Below are 25,173 nucleotides of genomic sequence, written 5' to 3' on the forward strand. Positions count from 1 at the left end.
TGAAGGAAACTTGAAGATCTGTCCTTTTGGCCTCAATTTTTCCATTAAATAACCCCAAATTTACAAAATCCCTTCCTATTTATATCCAGCAGCTGCCCCGTGGTACTGGCCTCAGGAAGCTGCTGTAGGACAGGAGAGCTGGCAGCAGCAGGGCTGTGGGCAGCATCCTGGCACTGGGAGATGGATAGGGAGCACTGCAGGGTATGACAAAGTGACAGGATCCTGCACAACTGAAGTGTCCTCTGGCCCAAATAAGAGATTAAGTCCAGTAGAGATGATGCAAAGTTTGAAGAAAGACTGTTCCTGTGGTCATAACCTGCTCCCTGTGCAGGCATGAACTCCAGTACTTCCAAACCTTTGGTTGGATAAAAACACGTTTCATTCAATTCCATCATAATTATGAAAGAATTTAAAATGTGGAGAATGGGAAGGAAAAGAGAAAAAAATCAAGCACGTTCAGCCAGCAGCAGAGCAGCAATCAGGGCATATGCTTGCCAACCAGCAGCACCATGCCTTTCTCACTAGCTGTATTACACATCATCACGTACCAGACTCCTGAAGCCACACAAAAATAAAATATCTTGCTTTTCCAGTTGCACTTACAACTTTGCCAAAGATTGAAATTTTTGAAATATTAGAGTCTGGTTTATTCCTCAGTGCACTGGAAGACGTACCCAAATGCCACCTCCCCAGATTGCATGCTAATCAATTGTATAAAATCTATGTTAAAAGAGTAAAATCAACTTCATCTTCTCTATTGGCATGACAAGAAGCCACTTGTTTCCCCTATTACTTGAAATGTCACTCTACTGTCGTGCTCGAGCCTCTGGACTCTGAGATTCAACTCACTGTCAATAAAAACCTTCTGCTTGGCTAAGTCAGAGACATTAAGGACCTACAGTAGTGACTTCTTCATGGAGGAAAACATATAGAAAATATTATTTCTTTATACATTATTTAAAATATATTTTGCCAATATCTTAATAAGATTACTGATTTTGACATTGACTGTCCCTATTTTTTTAGTAAAAGCAACCTGAGCTAACATTCCTTTAGGAGCACACATCCTAGCACTATGCAACAAATGGACAGATCATTTTGGAAAATGAGACATAGCACTTGCAGTAAAATTAGGTGGATTTGAAAATCTCATTTCAATCAGAGTTTTTAATTAAAAAACAAGCAACCAGCAAAGCTGTTTTCCTCAGTCAGAGAAAAAAAATCAATCCAAAGTTTATTCCCTGGTTTCTCTTTTTTTCACTAATACATAAAGCTGTCAGGGTAACATACAGCTGAGTGATAACAGCTTACCCATTAGGCTTTGGCTTGTTCTAAAAACTAGAATTTTACTGTGGCAATTCATGCCTTTTTAGCAGAAAGAGGTCTCTGTGCTGTCAGCAGGTATTTGCAGTCCTACAATCAAGTCAAAATCCGCAACCCACAGCAGCCCGAATTTCCCATAAAAGCTTGTGCAAAGTCAGGGTTTAACCTTTATCTAAGCCTTTCTTAGGCTCAATTTATTCAGACTTCCTTTAGCAGATAACTATTCTAGCTAAAACTGATTGAGTTTTATGTTTGAAGTAGAGGGTTTTTTTTAAAAAATGATTGCTCTATGAATGAAATCAATCACTGCATTTTTTACTACATTTTAAACGTCAAGGAAATTAATTTAGATAGAAAGGTCAAATCAGAGCAAGCAGCCATGCTGTGGAGAGACAACCACTGTGTCCAGGTAAATGCTGAGACCTCCATTGAAGAAAAACAAAACATATTCCTTTCAGGAATAACAGCTATTCATGATTTATTAAGACATTTGCCTTGGTTATATGGAAGGACATAACAACTTCACTAGCTTGAATTAATTTTACAATGTGCTTTTCTAGTTTATCGTAGAAATGTTCCTGCTCTGTATGCAATATGATTTTACATGCTAGATGTAGAATTCCCAAAGCAGCTGCTTTCAAAGCCTCCCTTTTTCCCTTCGAAAAAATCAAAAACTAAATCCACAATTTTTTAATGAAAAAAGTTCTTGGAGTAATGGTGCAAAGATTAGAAGGAAGCACAGGTGAGTGCAATTCAGGTGAGAAATTAAGTCTGTATAGCTGTGGAAAAGCGGAAATAGCCCTCCTATTCCTGGTCCTGTGTTGGAAAAGAAATTCCAGATTATTCTGTGGCCTTCAGAGGCTTCCTGCAAACAGGACACAACTGAGAGCATACAGAAAGGTGAATGGGTCTGGCCTAGTCTACAGAGTTGTAAGCCATATCTTCCTAAAAGCAGAAGAATAGCGGGGGAAAATCTCCTTTTATGTGGGGCAGGAGTTTTCTTTATAGGTATGGACAGGAGAAAATGGATTACAAGTTGATATCCTTAGATAAGGATATCCTTAGATAAGGAGCAGGAGATTTGACCATGACCAGAAAAAGACAAGATAACTAAAAATGAGCTTTTGCTGAACAACACTTCAATTCCATAATATGACAGAAAACTGTATGCAATGTAGTTAGAGCTGAATGAGAATCAACAACCAAAAAGGTGAACATTCATTAGTTTTGTCTCATGTCATTGTGAGAGAGTTCCTATGGTAATAGGATCTCTTTCTCCTGCTTGTAATGCATGCTAAAAATGTTTCTTTCTCTTAGTGCCAGTCTAAAAGCTACACAAATTCCAGAGGTATGTGTGCATTCACCAGCGCTTTAATGCCAAGGCTCTACAGTCAGGCTCAAAGCAGGGGGTTTATTTCTCCCTGAGGGGTCAACGCTGTTGCAGCTCATGTCAGTCTCATGTACAGGGCACGTAACCAGTGTGGGGTCTAACAGAGCTGCATTTCCTGCACTTTGGCTCAGTAACTTTACAGTGCTTCCAAAACGCTGGGGTTTTTTTTAAATGAAGCAGCTTTCTAATGTGGTAATATAGCAAAGGCCAGCTAGAAGTGAAGCCAGGGAATAAGTATGTCTTTTTGGATCTGAATTCAAAGAACTTAGATCTTTCGTTTTGGACAAATGACATGCAGGTTTTTTAGAAGTTTCTTTTTTTCAAAGGCCTTGCTGTCTGCTCTTACAAGGGGACCACAGTCCCCATACACACGTGGGGACTTACATACTACCATAGTACTTAGTGGCCTTACTGGGTTGGGACTAAAGAAGCTGCAATAGCAAAGCATGAAGATGAAATTAATGAAAGAGATAGAGCTGATCAGCCAATCCTCATGTATCAGACAAATACAGAGCTTGCTTTTGTCTCCAAATCATCCAAACTTTTGTCCACAAATTGGCACCTGAGCTGATCCCAGTTACCTAAATGTGGTCAAGCTTAGAAAGCTCACTTGGATTCTGGAAATCCTCCAAACTAATCTCTTTTAAGTGAAAGCTACCCTTCATCTCCTTAGAACCAGAATTAATCAGACATATCAGTTTTCCTTTTTAGCTAGTAAAAATTGGTTCATTCTTCAAAACAATTGGCATGAAGTATGTTCTGATATTACTCCAGAACTCTGGATGCTATAAGGTAATAAAATAATTAGTTCTGTCAGCACTGAGAGAACAGAAACAAAAAGGGGGGAAAAGGGCTTTGGATAATTTAAAGTTAACCATAGTATGAGGATGCAGAGGAAAATAGTGGATGATTGCTTCTCAAGTACAAAACAAGTATTGTTGTTCATAACTTTTGAAATACCATTCAGAATGTCAGATTTATTAAAATACTATTCTACTGTACATGGGACAAGGCAACAGTTTCATTAATTTGAACCAAGAAGTGAGAGAAAAAAGTTATTAAACAGACAAAATCTTTTAAAAGATCCTATTCATAGTAAAACTTCAAATGTAAATCTGAGAACTTAGCATTATTAAATCCTGAGGATCTGTTCAGAAAGTGTCCACCATATAATTAATTCAGGATTTCACTTGCACCCCATTTCACTTGCAAAAAGTGAATTTAGAATTAGAATTATTCAAGGAAATTCAGATTTAGAATTATTCAAGGAAAGCACTTCCTCTACCTTTTAAGACCTTAAGCAGCTCTTGAGGAGGAAACAATCTCCCAAAAGTGCAAGTTGAAGAATGCTAAGTAAGGAAGAAGCATACTTCAAGTATAGTTTGGACTGAGAAATAAAAGCAAAAACAGAGGATATGATGAACTAGCCTGCATATTAAATAAATAACTAGCAGGACTTGAAACCAAGACATTTTTTTGACATTTTTTTAGCTGCAGAGAAGGTAAAGCCCACCCAGTCCAGCCAATGCTGAATGACTCCTGCTTTTGAGTACCCACCCAATCTTGTATATTTAGTAAACATACTGGTTCTTAGCTTTAACTGTGAATTATTCATGTCTTGCTAATATTGGATTCCCCAGAGTATTCATGCACAGCATGCAGGATGATCAAATTTTCATTAAATTTAACCGAAAGACTTTCCTTTAGGACTAACAGAATGAGGCTTTAATGACAAAACACACTTTTTTTTCCTAGTTCTTTACTGACCTATATATAAAAAACACTGTTTATTTAACTCCAAATACATATGAGAAAATGATAATCCTAAAGATTACTAAACAAGAGACTGAAGTGATTGGGAATGGATTAGAAAACACAAAACAGTGTATGGTATCACAAAAAATCTAGTCAAAGAAAGAAAAGAAAAATCCTACTAAGAGACTTCACAGCACTTCCAGTCCTTCTAGTACTGTTTGTGAACATTACCTTACTTTTTCCAAAGAAGATTATAATTCAATTATCATATTCTGTTGCCATTTTCTGCACCTCTAAAGAGACTATCTCATTTGCAATAGAAATTTTACCATTACAATAATAATAAGGAATTTCCAACACTTCATTTCACAGAGCACTTATGCTACTGTTTCATGACATGTATTCTGAGGCTATTCTTGCATTTAAGACAGCTTTTAGTGACGCTCACAACTGAAGCAGCAAATACATTAAAAAGATGATAGGTCTCATTTTGAATCCTGATTCTGCAAACTGTACTGCATTTGTAAAGCCTTAATCCTCATGCTGTTCTAATCTTTATATGAGAAAAGTCTAATTTTGTTTGCAAATTGTAAAAAGGAGGGAAATTAATTTGCTGCTCACCAGTTTCTCATCAATATTCTAAAAATCCCAGTGAAATTAATATATTAAACATGGGAGTGGGAGATAATTTTACCAATTAAAACATTACAGATTAAGACAAGATGTACAGTAATGCTGTAAAAATCAAAATATTGATCTACATATGTTAAAAGAAGAATCCTCCCTTATATCAAACAGCATAATAAAGCAGAGGAACAATCATGGCTATATAATTACTCTAAAAAGGAGCTGGAGTCATTCAGTAACACACTAGAATGATAATTTTCAAAGCATTACACAGGAAAAGAAAACACCTATGGTATGAAACACTACTGACTCCACATTTAAAAGCTGCACCTGACTGTACTTTACAAATAAGATTATCCCTTTTCATGCACACTCACAGAGCCATTGAGATGGCCAGAGAGTCCTTCAGAATGGAAAACAACACACATTTCAAATAACCTGCCTGTAGTTCTACTCCCCTTAGAGATATTTCTGCAGTAGAGGAAAAAAAATAACAGACAATAAGAAAGGCCAAACAAGACAACCCCAAGAGTTGCTCAGCACCAGGTTACAGACAGTAACTTGTAAGGCATTCCACCTGCAGCTTCTGGCTGGTCTAGCTCATCAGCAGAATGAAAATGTTCCAGGAGGAGCTTTAGGATGACCCACAAGTTAAAAGAGGTGAATGAGATGATAAAAGCAAGAATCGAAGGAAGTGCTCCATGCTGACTCAAAAGCAAAGAGATGTGAACCAGCCATAGCCCTACTTGGGCAGATTATAACGGAAGTTTTGAAAGAATCTTCTGGCAGCCTGAAAGGAGGAAAGGACTTAATGAATTTTAATACCAAGAGTCATCATTTTATCTGCAAGATTATAAAATATGGCTGTTTTGATAAAAAGAGACAATAACATCTCAGGATGTCCCTTTCAATTCTATATTTTAAGCAGTACAAAAAGCACACAATTTGTCTCTGACAGAATTTCTGCTAACATTTCTTAGCCACATATGAAGTAAAGTAATTCATTATTACTGGGCTTTTTTAAAAAATCAAGTAGGTGGAACGCTGTGAAGAGATTGACTTGACTAAAATTAAAATTGGTTAAGGGTGTTCAGCTTTTGAGTACTTGAAAAAATTCTCTGGTATCCAAGCACTCTTTTGTGCCACCTCCCATATTATCCTCACAGCTGGAATACATGAAATGTGGTAAGAGTTGTTTGCCTTCTTAACACAAGGTAGCAGACTTTGTGAAGCCTCTAAATCCCTAAAATGCTCCTTTCATATAGGAATCAAACCCCTTGGACATCATAGATTATTTATTCCTTGGTTTTCTGGACATCAAGGTTTTTCCTGTTTTATCAGTGTTGCACTTCTTTCCTCACAAAGTTCCTCTTTAATCATATGTAAGAGCATTCTTTTTTTCTCCCTCACTTCCACCCCTCCTAAAGTATCTCTTTTTATACCTCTTCCCTAAATCCTTTCAACACAAGTTATATTTTTCTTCCCTTCCTGAGAAACACGTTTGGCTGTTCCTTTTGATTCTTTTCTCCAAATAACTTCCTTCTGTTTGCTCTTGCCTCTAATAATGAATGCTTTGTGAAAGTCTGCACCTTTTTCTTCCCCACAAAATGGGTTTTGCTCTCTCAACCATGCAATGCTCTCTCAACCCTTTTTTGAACTAACACATTTTTCCATTATACTTCCCCATCACTTATTGTTTTCAAGACCAGATAATTTCAGTCTGGCAATACACTTCCGTTTTTCAAATTTTACTTAATTTTACTCATGTAACATTTCTTTCCCACTTTGATGATCTAAACAGTCACTGTACCAACAGTTGCTTATTTACTGGGGAAATATTTAGGATACTAATCACTAAGGATACTGCCATACTACAACTCCCTCATGCATTGGATGAGATCACATGTATCTCAAGAAATTTTAATTTTTAAGAATCCTACAATTCATTTAAAAATTACCCTAAAGTCCAGTAACTACAATAAGTGCATGAAATGTCAGTTGAGTTGATTCAGATGGCAGTTTTAACAAATACAAAAATTTGCGTCTATGGCTGTATCAAAAATAATTAACCATTGTTTGAAAAAATTGAGTTTCTTCTATTCCATTTTAAACATTTTAATAATATTTCCTGCAGTGCTACATACAAGAAACTATTTTAAATAACATTAATACAAATTTAAAAAAAGTCAGAGAACCTGAAGTTAGAAAGAGTTCATCTTTCTCTCACATAATAAAAGACATAATACATATGATTCATTCAAACAACTATATTATAATAACAGTAAGAAAATGCTTAAATAAAAATATTTAAATGAGGGAGCTAAAATTCAGGCATCTAAAGCCATCTGTAGGCACTGAATAGATGGTTTAATTTTCAAGATTGCAAATACTTTGAACTTCCAAAGAGTTGAAGGTGAGCAACACATATAGAAGTCCCATTAGCATTTATCCATGTAATCTACTCATCTGAGTAGATCCATCAAATTAAAAAGCATTTGTATACATAAAGCAGATGACTAATGTTTACAAGATTAAACTATATGCTGATATATGGATTCAGTTGTCTTATTTAAATCTCAAAATTTAAAACTTTCAATCACAACAGTTAAAATACAATTTGTTTATTTCATTATGCATTTTGGATGTGTGCAGTAGTCTTCTAAAACTTATGCTGTGAGTAACTCCCAGTAGATTTTAAAATAGAGTAATTAGTACCTTTTTTCCGATATGGCAACCAGAGTCCTCATGATCAATGTATTATTTGAAATATTCAGGTCTAAAAATAAGAGAAATCATTGAGAAGCCATAAATTTCCTTATTGACCGTATTATTTGCACGGCTTGAAAGCAGAGATTTCTACTCAGAAATTGATGACATAGGTCTGGACTTTGACGTGTAACTTCCTAAGGGCCTATAAAAGAAACTTCATCTTTTATACTGCAAGTTTAAGCAGGGATCAGTATATACAGTTAAATAAACACCTCTAAATACTTCATTAAAATCAGGATACTGGCCATCACAACACCATTAATATCAGTTAGTTAAACATCTTTTCAGTTGCTAAATGAACATACACTTTTCAACACAAGGAGTTTTAACCATTCACCCATTAATAGTGACCAGATCACAGTGTCACATTATTATTTGCCTTTTCTATTTTTGTTCTAATAAATCCCAACAGGAAAATAATTAGGTTGCTCATTTTAGCACAAAGAAAACAGGCTGAGTCCTGCAGACACTTTCCAAGTGTCTAATTTCATAAACGCTGATAGTCATATTCTTCTACAGAAAATAAAGCCTGTGACAAAATGTGTGGACAATAACAGTCATTATTGGTGTCAAGTCTACAACGGTCAAAGAGCTGCAACACTGAAATTGCAAGGTAAGAACGTATCATCAACTCTTTAGGCAACTTAAAACTTGATGAAGGATTCATCTGCTCTTTATTGTGTCTACTCAGATATCTTCAGCTACTCCAATCCACCTTGGTTTCAGAAAAAAGCTCTCATGTACTCCATCCAAGTAGTAGTTCCATCCAAGTTTTTAAAAGCAAACCAAACTATAATAATTAAGGCTGTTTTATGTCTGTGTCAACTGGATTTACTTAGACCAAAAGGAACAAAGACTTTGAGGACCCTCAAGTGGAGTGAGCAGTCTTGTCAATATTCCAGGAAAAGTCACTGCATCCATTGGAATAATTAGTCACCAACATCACCATCTCTGTCACCTATGAGCCACAGAAAATGAAAACCTATAGCTAATAAGGCAGTTCCAAGCAGATCTCCCAGTGCAGTAAGATAAGGGATAGAAAAACTATCGGGGTCTTTTCCTTTTTTCCAGAAGTGGTGCACCATCCAGTCAGCAATCCACAACAAAGTAAACACCTACACAACATCAAACAAATAAAATCTGTATTATTATCCTGTAAGTTACATCAAAAGGAAGTCAATAGCCATCATTATTGTCTCCATACTAGACCAAAGTGTTGCATACCATTGCTTTTCAAAAATACAAATAATTAATATGAATTAATTCCAGATAATTAAAGTGCTGCACAGCCAGGGAGAAGGAGTCTTAGACAATTTCTCTCAATCACAGGCATTGCTGGAAGGAACATACAGAACTACTGAAAGCATTTTTTACCCAGACTATGCTTGAGGACTTCTGAAAATGGCAGGAAAAGCCAAAAAAGTTCCACCAAACACACAACTGCATTTCTCTTATAACACATCAGTCTGTAGAGAGAGAAAATAAGTACGGCTTTGAGATAATTCAGAACCAAATCATGTTGCCCCACATGAACACACTCAACCCAGGCATAATTCCTGTTTGGACAGGTCTAGTACTGAAATCAGATGTGATGTAAAGAATAACAGGTAAAATTAACAAGTTTCACCTGGGTTATGTGAACTGCAAAAAATGGCCTAGAATCTACTTTTATGGCTGAAAAACACCTTCAGCCCTTCTGCAATAAGGCACACCTGCAATGAAATTGTCACTCCAGGCTGAATTTTTCCCAAAGTAAAAGGTTTAATTCCCATCTGTGAATGTCTGAACATTTGAGGGGCTTGATCTTCATATGAAAGATATGCATAATGATTAACCCAATTTTAGAAAAGAATCCTTTTAATGTTGCACAGCTGTATGATAGGGGATTCTGGTTCAGTGGAATCATGTGGCGCGGAATGGCACAAGATGAATGGAGAAAGGGCCACTGAGTTTCATTTCTTCTTGTAGCCTCTAAGGAGATGCTTAAGTTGAAATAAATTCTGTATTTTAGGTATTTTTAGTTAATCAGATCTTTAAGAAGGGTAAACTTAAGACATGTACTACCATAATTAATTTTTCAAAACTCTAGTATCTACATTTAAAATAATGTAGGTATCAAAAGTAGTAAAAAGTATGACAATATTTTATTTACTAAATAATCAATTATCAGCATCAAAAGCATGCTTATAAATGCATACACTCATATAGCTGAAAGACACTTCTCCACCATAAGTACAGCAAAATGAATATCATACAAATAATTGTGTTGAAAAAGTTTCTCAATTAATCCTTGCTTTGCAAAACTGTATGTTAAAATACAAGCCTGAATTTATAATTAAAAAAAAATAAAAAAAGGGAGAAAGGAAGAGTATTTGCTTAATGAAAAATGCATGGCTTATTTATATAAACGTAACTTTTGAAAAGGGAACTGTGTAGTCTAAGCTAATTATGCAAGTCCTAGGTGCGCTGACTGGAATCCAAACAAATATATTTAAAACAGATGTTTTCTTTGGAAGACGATCAGATTCCTTGAGTCAGCTCCTTCTTCTTACAGAGGCAAAAAGAGGCCTGTTTATAAAAGATCCTGCACATTCCCATCTCCTGCAGGATGTGCTCAGAGGATGCTGCAGTGCCCCACATCCACAATGATTACACATGTTCCATTGGAAGATGGGAGCACCCATTCCAAGAAAAATATACACTGCCTTTATATAACACAACCAATTAGACATAACACATACACTCCATTTCAGATGACAGTATTCACTTTTGACTCTTAAAAATCACAACATGAAAACCTTTCAGTTGGCTATGTTTTCCATCCTGAAATTAGACTACAGTGTTAAGGGGGCAGTTTGGAAACTCAGTGAACCTTCCCAAATAATTTTTTTTGCTGTGTTAATGTACAGGTGCACAACAAATAATGCAAATTATAACAAGTCTGCATTTTGTAAGTCATAAGAAAAATTTATAGCAGATTATATTAACTGGTGCTTGTAACAGTATGTGATGGCAATCAGGACTTTGTGCCCACAGATTAAGTTATGAGACTCCAGTTCCAGCCTTCACTTATTTTGGTGAAGGAATGATGCGATCATTCATCATGCATTTGCATGGCTAGAAAACTCACATACATTTAAGAATTATTTGGCTCAGTCTTTGGAAATGGTTACTTATTTGTTCACATTAGTATTTAGTGCAAGATGGAATTGATGTGACTAAGACTTCAAGAAGATTTTGCTTCTCATCACTGTTAAGACAAGGCAATCGAAGTCATCAATCAAATTATTATTTTGGGGGAAAAATAAAATAAAGGGAAAAATAGAAAATAGGCACTCTACTATGAGTTTGCTGAATTTTTGAAAGAGTTTTGAATTCAAAGTGATAAGTGACTCATAAAGATCTGACAGATTAAAAAAAAACGTTGTAAAAGAGACATTGCAAGATGACACTTCACATTTTGTGAGATTTTTTATTTATCAGTGACAGATACTTCTGTCAGTAAATTGACGCAGATGGCACAGCAGTACAAACACTGCATTTCTGCCCTGCAGCCATGCTATGAAGAAGAAAGCCTTACTTCTCCCAATGGTAAACCAGCTGGTTTTGAGGGGAAAAAAACAAGGGATGAACATCACAGAAAAGCCTAATAATACAGTACAAAAATTTGATGTTTAGAATGAAATGCTGTAGAAAATTAGTAGGAAAACTTGTAAATATATGCAGCACTGTTCAAGATATGAGCTGAAATTATTTAGCATAGAAATTATTTAATATAGAGTTTTCTGCAAAAAGGGAGATGAGTAGTAGTAGAATTATGAAAAAAAGCTCTAGGAATTCTTCCATTCTGAAGGATGAAATAACTGCAGGCTTTAAGAAAGGGAAAAAATAACCAAATATCTATCTATATAAAAAGATCTGGCTAAGAAAAGAAAAGACACTCAACAGTCACTGATCAGGGAAAAAAAGGGTCCAGAGACAGGATTGCAAAAATACTAGTAAAATTCCAGATGTTTTAAAAGGAAAATCATGCTATATTATTATCGTTATTACAGGGGAAAAAATCACAATCAAAAGAGAGAAAAATGAAACTAAAGGCATGATCAGACTTAGACTGCATTTCTAAAAATCACCCTTCGGTCTCACTGTCAAAAAAAGTCCTCAGAAGAAGCAGAATACAGAAATTAGAGTAGGAGGGAGGGGAAAATCTTGAAAAATCCTAAAGATGAAGAATCTAAAAATAAGGAATATAAGTACTCACATTATTTGGTACAACAAAGGATGGAAATTGAGAGTAATTCTTGATACTGAACTTTCTGACTCAAATCATGAATTTCAGATTGGAAGTGAAATAACATGAATACTTAAATATGAGTGAGCTTTACTATTTTGAAAGTTCAAATCTTATGACTGCAAGACTAGAAATGGGAACATAACACACTACAAAGCAGTTTTTTTTTTTCCTTTGTTATTGTATACTAAATTTACTTTCATTCTTTCAAGGTCTTTAGATATAAATAACACGGAAAGTTAGGTGAAGAAAAGTTATTTTTGATCTTTTTCATGTAGTACATCTGTATTTTCTCATGAAAATAATTTCTTATGATTCCTAAAATGGGAAAAGACAAAAATTCTATTATTTAAAATAAAAATACATAACTCCTTCCAAACATTCTTAATACTGCCTAGGCTTCCTACAGCCTTATTAATAAGTTGCAGGATGCTACCATATTTTTATTGTTTCTTTCATCTGTAATGTCAATTTGTCATGTGGACATGTCAAATTGGATGCACGTGAATGCACGTCAAATTCACAGTGATAAAAGTATAATATTCAAATGAAGAATATTTGTAAAACAGCATAGCATTGTTCAATTTTATTATTTACTGTGATAAGTGAATTGCAACACCAAGCTGGAAAATTAAACTGTTAAACTGCCTGTTGCTATTACTGATGATTCCACCTTAAATTTTTTCCATCTGAAGATGCATTACAAAATAGTCGCATTCTATTACCTTAGACAGGAAACACAGATGTAAATAAACTGAGATAATCTTTTTCAAATGTGTTTTAAGTCTCCTTTACTTTCAAAATTATACTGAATTAAAATTTATCCATAACTTCACTATGAAAAGATCCGGCAATTACTGGCTAAGAACTTACAAATCTATGAAATTCAAATGTAAGTTTATTTATTTGATATTTTAATTATGACTAAAAAATCCCATTTAAGAATCTCTAAAGACTACAGTGTTCTGACTGTCGTTCTCACCAGAGTTATGATTTAGGTCTTCCAGTGGCTTTGACCGTTCATGAAGTTCATTTTCAAATTATGCATGACATGTCTCCAATTTTAAATGGCTTTTGATGAAGTAGTAACTGTAAAGTGCTTGTAGTAGATCTACACTGAACTCTCTGAGTTTCCATTTCTACAGCCAGAAATTTGTTGTCAGTGAACTCTCAGACTAGGAACAACACACATTTTTCAAAATACATTTTTCTGTATGATTTTCTCTGGTAGAGTATCTGGCATGTGTCATGTCCAGAGGGGACAAGTCACTGTTTCCTCCAAACATGCAGAGATTTCCTTTAATGCCTGGCTGCAAAGAAACCACTGAACAGCAAGCTTTTTCTTGTTACTGTTGTTTCTGTTGTAAGTAAGTGGCATCAGCTCCTCTAAGGTATCCAAGTACCCAGACAGCACAGCATACACTGATGTCACCCTAAGACCTCTTTGAAGTAAAAAAAAGAAACCACTTTAACTGAAGTTGTTTCTGAGTCAATTTCATTATATTGACCTAATTTTGTGGGAAGGAACTTTTTTTTTTTGGATTTCATATTTCATATAAGCTTTTCATATTGTCCTCTTGATTTCTTTGTAGCTTTGACAGACACCCTGGTTTCACCAAAACAGTCCTAATTTCAGGCTGTTTCTCAGCTATCCGCCAGCATGTGTAACCCAGACCAGTAAGTGCTCTGGTATGCTCATACACAAGCCCTTTGAGCCCAGCCTTCTGGAGGCAAAAATGACAAATTCCTGCTATGACTCGGTAGGAGCTGGGCTTCTACCCCAGACAGCAACATGGCTGGAAAGGAAGGAGCTGTTGTACCCATGGTCAGACCCCAATGAGTCTAGCAAGTCTGCTTGTCATGCTGCAAGGAGAAAGCACTGAACATACAGAACTGTCCAGATTTGGGCTTGGCTTTCCGTATTTCCTTGAAATATAGTCTCTTTAGCAGTTATACGCTTCATCTTTTGGAAGTAACCTCTCCTGTTAGAAAAAGCAATATTTGAAATGCATCAATATTTTGTCTATAAACACAACCTTCCTTTTTTCTCTGTAATGTACAGTATATCCCACAAGCTATGTTTCCACATTAAAGAGGCCCATACCATCATTAGAATCCTCACATTGGTGAGAAATCCTAGACATTTTTTATGTAAGCAGGAAATCGTTATAAGCACTGCTGAATTCTTGGTTTTCTATTGCCCCAAACAGCCCTGAAGCACTGCAAAAGTGACTCCACAGCTGTGCACATCCGACCTTTCACTGGGTAAGAAGAATTTTGGAATTACTTATTTGCTTGGTAATAGCTCTGGGAATCTCCTATTGTTTGTTTATTCCCTGAGACTTTAACATAACTGTGTGTTCAGATTTGGTCAGTAGGTGTGAAAATTCCTGACAGGGCATTTTACTGGCTCAGTGAGAACACGCAGAATAGAGGCTGCCTTTGAGCGCCCTGAGCCATGCACCAGGACTGACAGCTTGGCAATTCCAGTGCTGCTCTCCTTCTGCTGCAGCCTGACAAGACAGGGGATGAAACTCTACTTGATGCACAGCCTCATACAGAAAAAAAATACTTGTGCCTTTGTGAGGAATAAGAGGAGGACTGTTTCCCAGTTAATAGAACCTTCATCAGTCAAATGCCATATTAAAACTGCATGCAGTGTGCTGGTGCATGTTTGTGGCTTGCTCTTGTAAGACTTTCAAGGAAAGAATTTTCTTCTTGAACACTCACCAAATCCAACGGCACTTTATAATATTATACTGGCTTTGATTAGGCACATTGGCTTGCCCTGATACTGTACAGTGCATTGTATGAAGCACCCTGCATGCTTACAGGGTATACAATCCCCATAGTGCCTTTCATTGCATTTTCCTCTGGTGCTGCCATTCATAAACACAGAAAAGTCTCTTCACTACGGAGCTAAACCTTTTAGACTTCCGCCTAAAAGTTTTACCTGAATGCAGATTAATATAAATAATTGTGCAGTTTTTCCCCCTTTATGGAAAAATAATTGTGAAATCCCAGCCCCTCTCAAGTTAAAGTGAGTACAGCCTTGGATGTCAAGACAATCAATTTATAAATTTAATTGAAGAACATTTCAAGAATCTATATTTATTTAAAGATTAGAAACAGCTGTATTATTAAGGATAGGAAAACGAAAATGAAATTAAATAAAATGTTTTCTGGTTTTTATTAAGCTTGGAAACCCAGAACAGTTTCATTCACAGAGAATCAAAAAGAATGCAAATCATAGCTCTGACTACTCATATTACTTAAAATATCTTAATGTAATGATTTTTAGAAAAAAACTGCTTATTCAGGGAAACTGCACTTTGTTTTATTACACGGCATATTTTCAACCAATAAAAAGTGAATTATACTATTGATAATACATCATGCATGTTAATTATTTAGTTCCCATAAATAGCTTATTTAAATGAAATGCTGTGGAGAAAATATCTAAGAATACCTCAGAACAGGCAGGGAGATGAGATGAAAGAAGCTGGTAGGCCTGGGTGGTGAAAAAAACAATCAAAGATGAATTTCATCAGATTTGGATGAAAATTAAACTATCTGACTGGAACTTCAGTGATGCTGCATAGAGCTTTCAATGCAAATAAATTCCATTTTTATCACTTTGGGATGGATAGTGTAGTTTACAGGCAATTTGAAAAAGTCTTGTTAAAATGTAAAATAGAATTCATATACATGTTACAGTTTTACTGTAGAAATAATGTAGGATTGCATAAACTGATAGAGACAGAGAAAAATATAAAAGGAATAATCAATATCTTTGCATTAACATTTTCTTGATTTTTTCCCATTTACTCCAACATTCCATTTAGAGTTCTACATTTGCCATTTCTCCAGCCCTTTCCTCTCCATTTTAAATAAACAGAGATGGACTGTCAGAAATAATAAACAGAATCAAAGTCAATTAACAATCTATTGCAGTCCACTGTGAAATATGTCATTAAAGAATTTAACACCTTACAATAGTCACTTGAATTTTAAAGACAGAAAACTAATTTAATTGCTGTTGTTATTTTTTAATTTAGCATTATTTTTTAACATAGTGAGGAAAAACCGACATAGGTGGTATATTGCCATAATAATTTTTAGCAACACTTTCTGGCCCCCAGCTCAATACAAGTAAGGGATGGCAAAGGTCAAAACAGTGATATCAATACCGTATTCTGCTAAATTATCATCTACCACCTCAAACACAAAATATCCAGCTTGTAAGCAGGATTTTAATTTTTGACATCCATTTTCATGTATCTTCCACGCAAAGTGAAAATAAATCAAAGTGCAATATATTATTAAAAAGAGAATGCAGATCTCTCACTGCTCAAAAGACTGTTAATGCATTTAGTTTGTTGTTAATTGAAATAATAATACTTAGCTGTGAGGCTTTTCAGTTTTACAGAGGAACTGGTAAAGCTCTCACTGAGAGGGCAAAAATATAAAAGAATTCAGGAAAAATAAGATCAGTAGCTGTTAGGTTACGCCAAAATAAATGGCAGATTGAAAACTGGTTTTTGCTGTTTGCAGGCACATATATGTTGTCACTGAAAAAGGGAAGAGGAATGAGTACAAATATTTAAGTGCTTTCCTTGAGACAGGAGAAACTTAAAAGCATGAAACTGCAGTATGGAAATACTTCGGATCGACAGGTAAATAAACTGTGATGAAGATTTAAGGGTTAAAGCAAGCATCATCTCTCTGAAAACTAAATCTGCTCTAATTAGAGATATGCAACACTACAAGAATCACTACTAGAGAAATGCCAGAATAATCCAAATCGGGAAAGGAATCTATTAAATATTTCCAGGTCTTTAAAACCAAAGGGTTTCAAATTGTAAATATGTCAAGACCCATGAGAAGTTATAGTTTGCAATACTGGTACTCAGTTTCCAAGTAAATACATCTCAAATTGCCTTTTATGACTAAAGACAGAAGATAGAGAGGAAAAAATATTCCATAAAAGAGAGCAGGGGAAAAAAAGAGAAAAGCTCTATGTCTGCTTTCTTGGTGAAAAATCAAGAAAATCAGGTGTGGCCTGATGTACTGCAATAGACATACATGACTAAAATCTGAATACTCCAATCAGATCCTGAATTAATGAAAATTCAACTTTACACCTGTATACATGCTGCTGCTGGGTTTAAATTACTATGTCATTTGAGAGTTCTGCCATAATGCCTCAGGTTTTCAGGTGAAAACCTGAGATTTCTGCATTTGTCAAGTCTTGCTGCTGAAGAAATTGTCCCTAAACATGCTGTGATTGCAGTTTTGTGAGCAGGTGAACTGGATTTATGAATTCAGGTTGATTCCCACAGGAAATCTTGGAAGTTTAATACTGACGGGAATCACTCTGCAATCTTCCATTACCAGGGGCTGTTGCCCCAACCCAGACAGAACAGACAGAGTAAAGGAATAGCATCATTTCCTCAGGAAAACACATTATAAAGCAAGTGATAAGGCTGGAAACTAGGAATATTATATAAGAAGGAAATGAAAACTAATTTATATCTTTTAGTATGACACTCTCACTTGCAAAGGTTGAAACATTATCAGTCATGTTCTACCAGAAAGGTATAAAATTCCCATGTAAAACTGTAACAGTTTTTGAAACCTGTCCTTGTTGAGATAGCAGTGTGAAAAGAATGGGACAATTCAGAACATTAAGAATTATCATTTCATTAAGTATTGACCTGTTGATAATGTCATTGTTTGTTTTCTAAAACTTAATTGGTCACATTTTTTTAAGTAGCACATATATTTAAATTATGGATATTGCAATTACATTTCTACTGTGTAACACAGTCACTTTTTGGTTTTAAGGTGTAAGGAAACATAATAGTTAATTCAGGCAAGTTATACCTAAAAATTAGGTGTGACTTTAATAAAATATTTTATTCTGTATTAGTGATTTCTCAAAATGAAATCATTTCACTTTAAGACATTGCTATTTCAAAAGGCATCTTTCAAGAACTGCCCTTGCTGGGTATGAACAGACCATTAGGTAAAACAGCCAAATAAGGTAATGAAGTTTGACAATTAATGCAACTACAATTTCTTGTACGATGTTTGCTGTCATATTAATTTAAACTAATAAATATTAAGAACACACCAAGGAAGCTGTAATATTTTCATCTACTGGACTATGTTAACTAAAACAGTAATGTGAACCACTTTAGGAGATTTTTTTAACAGTTTTCCTCGACTTTCATTATTCATAAATGCTACCTTTCTTTCTTTCCATTTCCCTTCCCTTCTTTCCATTTCCCCTCTAGTTGATTACAATGATGGGGGTTTAGATGCAATGGTTCCAAAAGCAGGTGAAAAATACATGACAAGGAGATAATGCAGTCAAGTATGTTCTGCAGAGCACTCACAACAACAGTACACCTGTGTAAACTGTATATTTGTGCAGATAATCAGCTAATCCAGAACTGTGCTGAAAGTCTCTATTAAACCACACCTTCTTGTACCCTTCATAAGATTTCAGATACCAGAAAAAAAATTATTTTCTTCAAGAACTTGATTTTATACAAGCATTTGCCAGTTGTACTTATTCTTACCTGCAGCAGAGCAGCCAACAAATAGACTGCTATAAAGATGGGGGTTAAAGAAGTATGTCCGCTTTTCATTAAGTGGATAGTGTACAAGAAAATCAAGTGTCCAGGAATCACCAAGAGAAGTAGAACTTGGGCTGATTTGTTATTTACTCCTACAATAAAAAGAATAAAAATAAAAAAATACAACATTTGGTTAAGCTCTTCAACTCCTATATTAGATTTTTATTCATTTCAGTATAAAATCTCCCATTTTTGGAATTCCACAGCATTGGCTGCTGTGAAACAGGAGGCATTATTTTCCACTAAAAGACTCCTTGAGGAATTTCACTGTCTTCCAGAAAAGGTAAGCAGAGCCCTTCTGGAAAAGGGTGCAAACTGCCTTCATTCTGTGCTCATGTAATACCATCTACATTTTTGGACTGCCTAAAGTCTTACTAGTAAAGAGGATCTTTTGGACTCCATATTCAAGACATCCTCAAAAATACCTTATATTTCTAGAAAGTAATCCCACATTTACCACTTTCACATCTGTTTCAATTCATTTAATAAATATGGAAGTGTAATACACGGTGGTGACACATCACATTTCACAACAGTTACTACATCATTAGGAAAGTGGGAAATACAGGGGAGGAATAACCTGTGAATAAATAATCTAGAGAAAAAATGGCAAACTGGAAATGGAAAGCAGGGATTTGGCTTAGTAATTATGTCCGTTTGGCCCTAACAGGAAATTGGTTTGAAGTTCTGAAGGCAGACAAAACTTGGGAGCAGGTAGAGAAGCTAAGGAAAGCTGAAGGCTGAAACCTTTCTGAGTGGTTATCCCGGTGTCCTGCCTCATCAGCCTATTCCGGGGCTTCATGCTTCTCTGTGCTCCTCTCTGCTAATCCATCCCTCTGGGAGTTTTTTGTGATTCTCACAGGCAAAAACAGCAGCAGGTAAATGAAACTGCCAAGCCTCACCCAGCCTTTGAATTGCACACAGCAAGTTCAGTTCATTGCCATTTCTCACTAGTGATACAGTTTGGCACACAGGGATAAAGAGATGTGAGACAGGGTTTTTAACTCAGACATACCTGCACCACAGTATGTTCTGCATGGGTAATAGCAACCCTTGGCCTCCTCTGGCAGCTCTCCAGGAATGCTGTGTAAATGGAGGTAGGTAGAAATTCTGCTAGCTTGAATAGCTACTAGATTGCCACCAATACCTGAAATGCAAAGGGAAACCAATGAAAAATGTTCAAGTATTTTTTTCCTCTAGCAGGCAATATTTTTGCACATTTACCAACTTCCTCTGTGTTTATCACAGTACCTTGCAAACAAAAGCCAAAATGAAAGATATCTTTAGAATGTATATTAGTTGTAGACAGGCTGCAAGTCATTAAAATCAGTCCAAAAAATGTGGGCTACAGTTTAATGTATCACTGGGAATTTGAAGATCAGTTTTGAAACATGGCTAGTGCAGAAAATCCAAAAGGTTCAATCTTACGCTTTCTCATAGGTCAAACTCTTTTTTATCACTGCCTCTTCTTTGGAAACCCCTCTTGGATCACCAGAAGTATGACATAGTTGCGCCACTGCTGGATTACCTCCGCAGGGGAGTATTTCTGGCCAGGGTAAGTAATGAAAGCTCACTAACACAAACATAAATGCAGATTTCACACACACGACCACAGGGCCAGAGAAGGCTTCAAGAGTTAATATATTCATTCCCCTCTGAGACAAAGCATGAGTAACTATAGCCTTCCGCCACTTTTAACTCAGGCTGAAAGAGCAAGATGAGTGTCTGAAGAGCAGATTGTTAAAAGAATGGTAGTGGATAGAGATTCTAGTTTCTTTCTGAAAAGGGGCAACGAGTACAAGTTGTACTGGCAGAGTATTCACCTCAATATAAAAAATAAATCTGTTAGGGTGAGAAAAATTCAATGGAACAACCACCCCAGGGACATAGTGGAGTCCACTTCACAAGAGATTTTCTAGATGTGACTGGAGCACGTGCCAGAAAATCTCATCCAGGCTGCCTTTCTCACATAAGGTTGAGCCAGATGATATTTCGAGGTTCCTTCCACTCTAGGCTGTTTCACGTCCTGTGAATTTTTACTTCAATGAACACAAAACTAAAACAACTTGTTATATCCACACTGCAGAGTGCAGTAACATGAAACCCTCCTAATATTATACTCTGTTGCTGTCTACTTGCATATCAAGCAAATGCTTTTTCTTTCCCTGATTTGGATACTTTACATAGCAATGGGTTGGTCTGAGAAGATGCAGAAGTAATGCATATCTTGTCCCCACATCAGAAGGAGAAAGGCCTTGTTTATTGTAGTTGAATTAATTTGTTTATCTGATGCTTAGGGCTTTGTCTGGTTGCAGAACAAGTATTTCTGGTGAACAGAAGGTACTGTTTCCCAAATTCTTTTGGTGATTACAGAGTGGTTAGCACAGAGATCTAATACTGAGATCTGAAAGATGTCCTGCCTCACTGCTAGTTAAAGATAATAAATGGCTGAAGTTAACAAGAAAGGCCTTTTAAGAAAAATGTCAGATACAAATCAGGAAATGCATGTTCCCAGTCAGGAGAAACAGGGATAAATGAAGAACTACCAAAAGGCTGAGTGAGAGTTTGCAAAGAAAATTAAAACAGTAGTAGATCTTTCTTCAGATGAACTACAAGAAAAGTACCAAAGTAAGGAATTTATCTAAATTAGGAGAGATTTAAAATTATTAAAACTTATCTAAATAGGACTCAAAATGTGTCCTTCCATTGAGAATAATAAATTAGATATTTTTGACTAGGGAGAATAAGATACAGAAAGAGAGGCAGAAGTAAAATTAAGGATCAATATACTACATTTGGAAGGGGATCAGATAACTTCAATGATTGAATTATGAAAAAGCTGTCATGTAAAACCTCTTCTTAATAGAGCTACAAAGTGGAGATAGTGCCATATGACTGGAAAATATGAAAGTTTCTGCTGAAAGTGAGGCCATAAAGGCAATCTGGGTAATTACAATCAGGCTAACAGGTGCAATAATTGATTTACGCACAACAATATTAAAAGAAAAAAAAAGTAAAATATTCTGCCACTATCTGCTTCTCTTATAGCACTACAAAAAGAAATAAAAGACAGAAGTACATAGGGCTGGTTTCAGTTTTTAGCAATGCACCTACAAACCACTTTGGCACAACTCTCTAGATTTTAAACATTTTCTAGGATGTATGTAGTCTTCTTTTGTGACTGATAATTATTTGCTTCAACAAATTCAGACACGGAAATATAACAGGTGATCTGGACTTTTTTTCCCTAGTTAACAATACAGGAAACTGAATGAGATAAAAGAATTAAGGAAGATAGAAATAAATTCACTTGAAATGGTGATTAAAAAATCTGTCTGGACAACAGACATTGACAAGTCTATGAAAGAAGGTGTAAGATTGGTTGTCAATCCTTTGATGGAAAGCTATTAATGACAAACCTTTTCACTTTTATACCCATCATTTAGAGAAAGTATTCCCCAAGCCCTATTGCTCATGTAGATAGCAAGAAATTACTGACATGTATCAAAATGATGCTAAAAGAAACTGGCCAGCCATGGAATACAGGTAAAAGAGGTGATAGCTGCTCTGCAAAGGAAGCTGACAAGCTAACCAGAACAGCCAGTGCAGAGTGTAATTTCAAGAGGTGTAACTAATTACAGCTGAGTTGAACAATCTATTTTAGCTAAATGAAAATGAAATATTTGTATGTTTAGCAAAATTATTTTAAATTATATCACTAATATTAGTGATATAATTTGAACTCACAGAAGATAGTCAGGTATAGTGAAGTGTAAATGCTTCTAGAATCCATAGTCTCAGCCTCAGCCAGCCAACAATGCATGGTGGTCACAGCAGCAGTGACAATGTATTTCAGTTCTGCTCATTCACTATTCAATTTCAATTCCTAAAAACTTGTTTTTGAACTTTTGGGCCAATTTCAACCACATATGACACAAGGACAGACATGGTAACTACTTCCAGGCATATTTAAACAATCTACCAAAAACAAAACAGCGACTAGATGAATAAAAGAAAAGATCCAAAGCCATGTCCTCAGTGAGACAAAGACAGTAATATGAGCTATATAGTTCATGGCATAAGCGTAAGCAGGCCAGCTGGCAAGTCAGCACTCAGCTTGGAGAGAGGCATGATGCCTCTTGCTCAGCCAGCAGCTCAGTGAGCCAGAAGATGAATGGCAATGCTGTGGAAAGCAGAGAGAAAATGGAGATGATGTTGTGAGCAGTGGGTCAGGAACATGAGACAATACGGAGCACCACAGGCTGAAAAGACTGTCTAAAAACCGTAGGATACAAATGAGAACAGAGTCAGGTCTCACTATTCTGCTGGTCACCGAATGACTCGTATAAGGCTGAATGAATCACTTCATATGTACAGAGATAATCAGTTTGTTTGGTAACAGCAGCTACTGTGCATGTGCAATAACCATCTCAGCTACACCAGATTAATCAGATCTCTGCAAGAAACAGAAAACAGATAAAACTGCATAGGTTGGCAAGGTGTCAATATGCAAAACTGATAACTTCTCAGCATCTTCTGAATGTATAAAATAGTCACATGCTCAGTAGCTGCTCATATTATTAAAAGCTCTGTGGATGTATATGAGGACTGTTTACTTCAACATTTGATTAATCCAGAAATTTTTCTCCTGGAAAACACTACTGCAGCCACCATAGCAAATACTATACTACAACATAGGGGGAAACAATTTATATTAAAAGTAAAATCCAGCAATTATTACTTCATTCCTCTCAGAAGAGCAAATGTGTTTTACTTCAATACGAGAGTGCTGCTTTGTCAATAAGCAAAGACATGTTGTCTGCTAAAGTGCAAAGGATGTCACACTGACTTAAAACTTTAAAGGAAATTTAAAACCTCATCATTTTATTAAGGCAGTTAAGGGCTAAGCAAGAATATTTCTTGTAAAAATTGTTGTTACAGGTCTTTTGTCTAACAAGCACAGGAAACCATATTGAAAATAGAGCCAAAACCATACCATGTATTTGCAAACAGGCCTATGGGCACAATTCTATTAATCATCATCTAGTAAAAAGAAATTTTTCTAACAACAGAACTAATCATGCTATTCAGAAAACCACATTAAAGCACTTTACATCAATGACTCTTAATCGTTCAAAGCAAATCTGTGTCTCATAACTGAGTGCAGGTAAAAAAAGAGAAGTTAAGGGAAGCTGGATCTTGCTGATCTCAGTCTGAGATCATCCCCTCCTCTGGGTAATGCATTTGGCTGGTTTTTCCCTCTGATCTTACACTGAACTTTTGGATAAATAGAGTAAGGTTTTTCAGGGAATACTGGAAGGAGTAGTTGATAAACCAGAGGGCTGTGCTGCCATTCAGAGGGAACTGGATAGGATGGAGAGCTGGGTAAAGAGAAATCTCCTGAAATTCAACAAAAGGAAGTGCAAAGTCCTCCATCTGAGTAGGAATAACCCCATGCATCATGTTATTATTAACCAGTAAAAAATCATGATTTAGGTACTTGTTTAATACAAAGGGACAACTGTACAACAGGCAACATAAAATGTTCAGAGCAGTATTCAACTACCTATATATATGAACCCTGTCAGTTCCCATTTCATTCTTTTCTGTTCATTTCCTTAGATGCATATAATTGAAGAATTATTCCTGTAGGAAACTGCCTCAAATTAAAGTATTGAGAGCACCAGATAAAGTGAACATACTCAGCTTTAATGACCACTGCTATGACTGTTCATGAAAATATAAATAGTTGCATGATGAGGCACACAAAAAATTGTGTAAGAACAGGCAAAGCAAACCTGAGATTAAAGACTTTTAGAAACCCAGTTCTATGGACAGGGATTAATCAGCCACAGAATAATGTGTTGTTCCCAAGCAGCTATAATACAGGTTGTGCACTGGGCCTAAAATCAATTAATATCTACATAAGGGGAAAATCAGGCCAACATAATTCCCAAATTGATCTTTCTTGTAAATCTATCTAAGAGAGGGAAGGCTAGAAGATTCTCATTTTTGCACATTCCTGAGCACAATCCACAGTTCAAAATAGTCAGTTTTGCCAAACAGGCTTTTTTGAAGTTCAACATTTGCATCACAAAAATGAAATTAAATGGATGAAAAAGAATCTCAGTTGCAATGGTGACTGAAAACTCTAAATTTTGCAATAATCATCTTATTTTTCAGAAAATGCAAGATGAATGCCCCAACCTCTCTACCATTAACTTTTAAAAATCCTGTTTTATGCAAGTGAAATACTTAGATTAGAAACCTAACTAGCTACCTCTTCATATGGGCTTTTCTTCATTTATCTTCCATTTTATTTTGAAGCATGTGTTTTAGTACTTTCAAATGTTTGGGGGAAAGCAGATGGAAAA

General features: G+C 35.7%; 1 protein-coding gene across 9 annotated transcripts in view; it reads right to left on the bottom strand.

Annotated features, from left to right (window-relative positions):
* Positions 1-25,173, bottom strand: part of SLC41A2 (solute carrier family 41 member 2) — a 64,165-nt gene that overhangs the window by 12,935 nt on the left and 26,057 nt on the right. Inside the window, exons 9-12 of one of the 9 annotated variants that reach the window (XR_010027543.1) lie at positions 19,815-19,946; positions 18,743-18,891; positions 7,811-7,871; positions 3,671-5,885 (exon numbers count right to left, since the gene is read on the bottom strand). Coding sequence is in view for 7 of the 9 variants with exons in the window: in XM_063154333.1 (XP_063010403.1) it covers positions 8,794-8,979; positions 18,743-18,891; positions 19,815-19,946 (467 nt within the window). In the remaining 2 variants the exon portion in view is untranslated. The other 8 variants (XR_010027542.1, XM_063154335.1, XM_063154339.1 and 5 more) reach the window with 8 other exon arrangements.

Source organism: Melospiza melodia, chromosome 4 (assembly GCF_035770615.1).
Source record: "Melospiza melodia melodia isolate bMelMel2 chromosome 4, bMelMel2.pri, whole genome shotgun sequence".
NCBI classification, from domain to species: Eukaryota; Metazoa; Chordata; class Aves; order Passeriformes; family Passerellidae; genus Melospiza; species Melospiza melodia.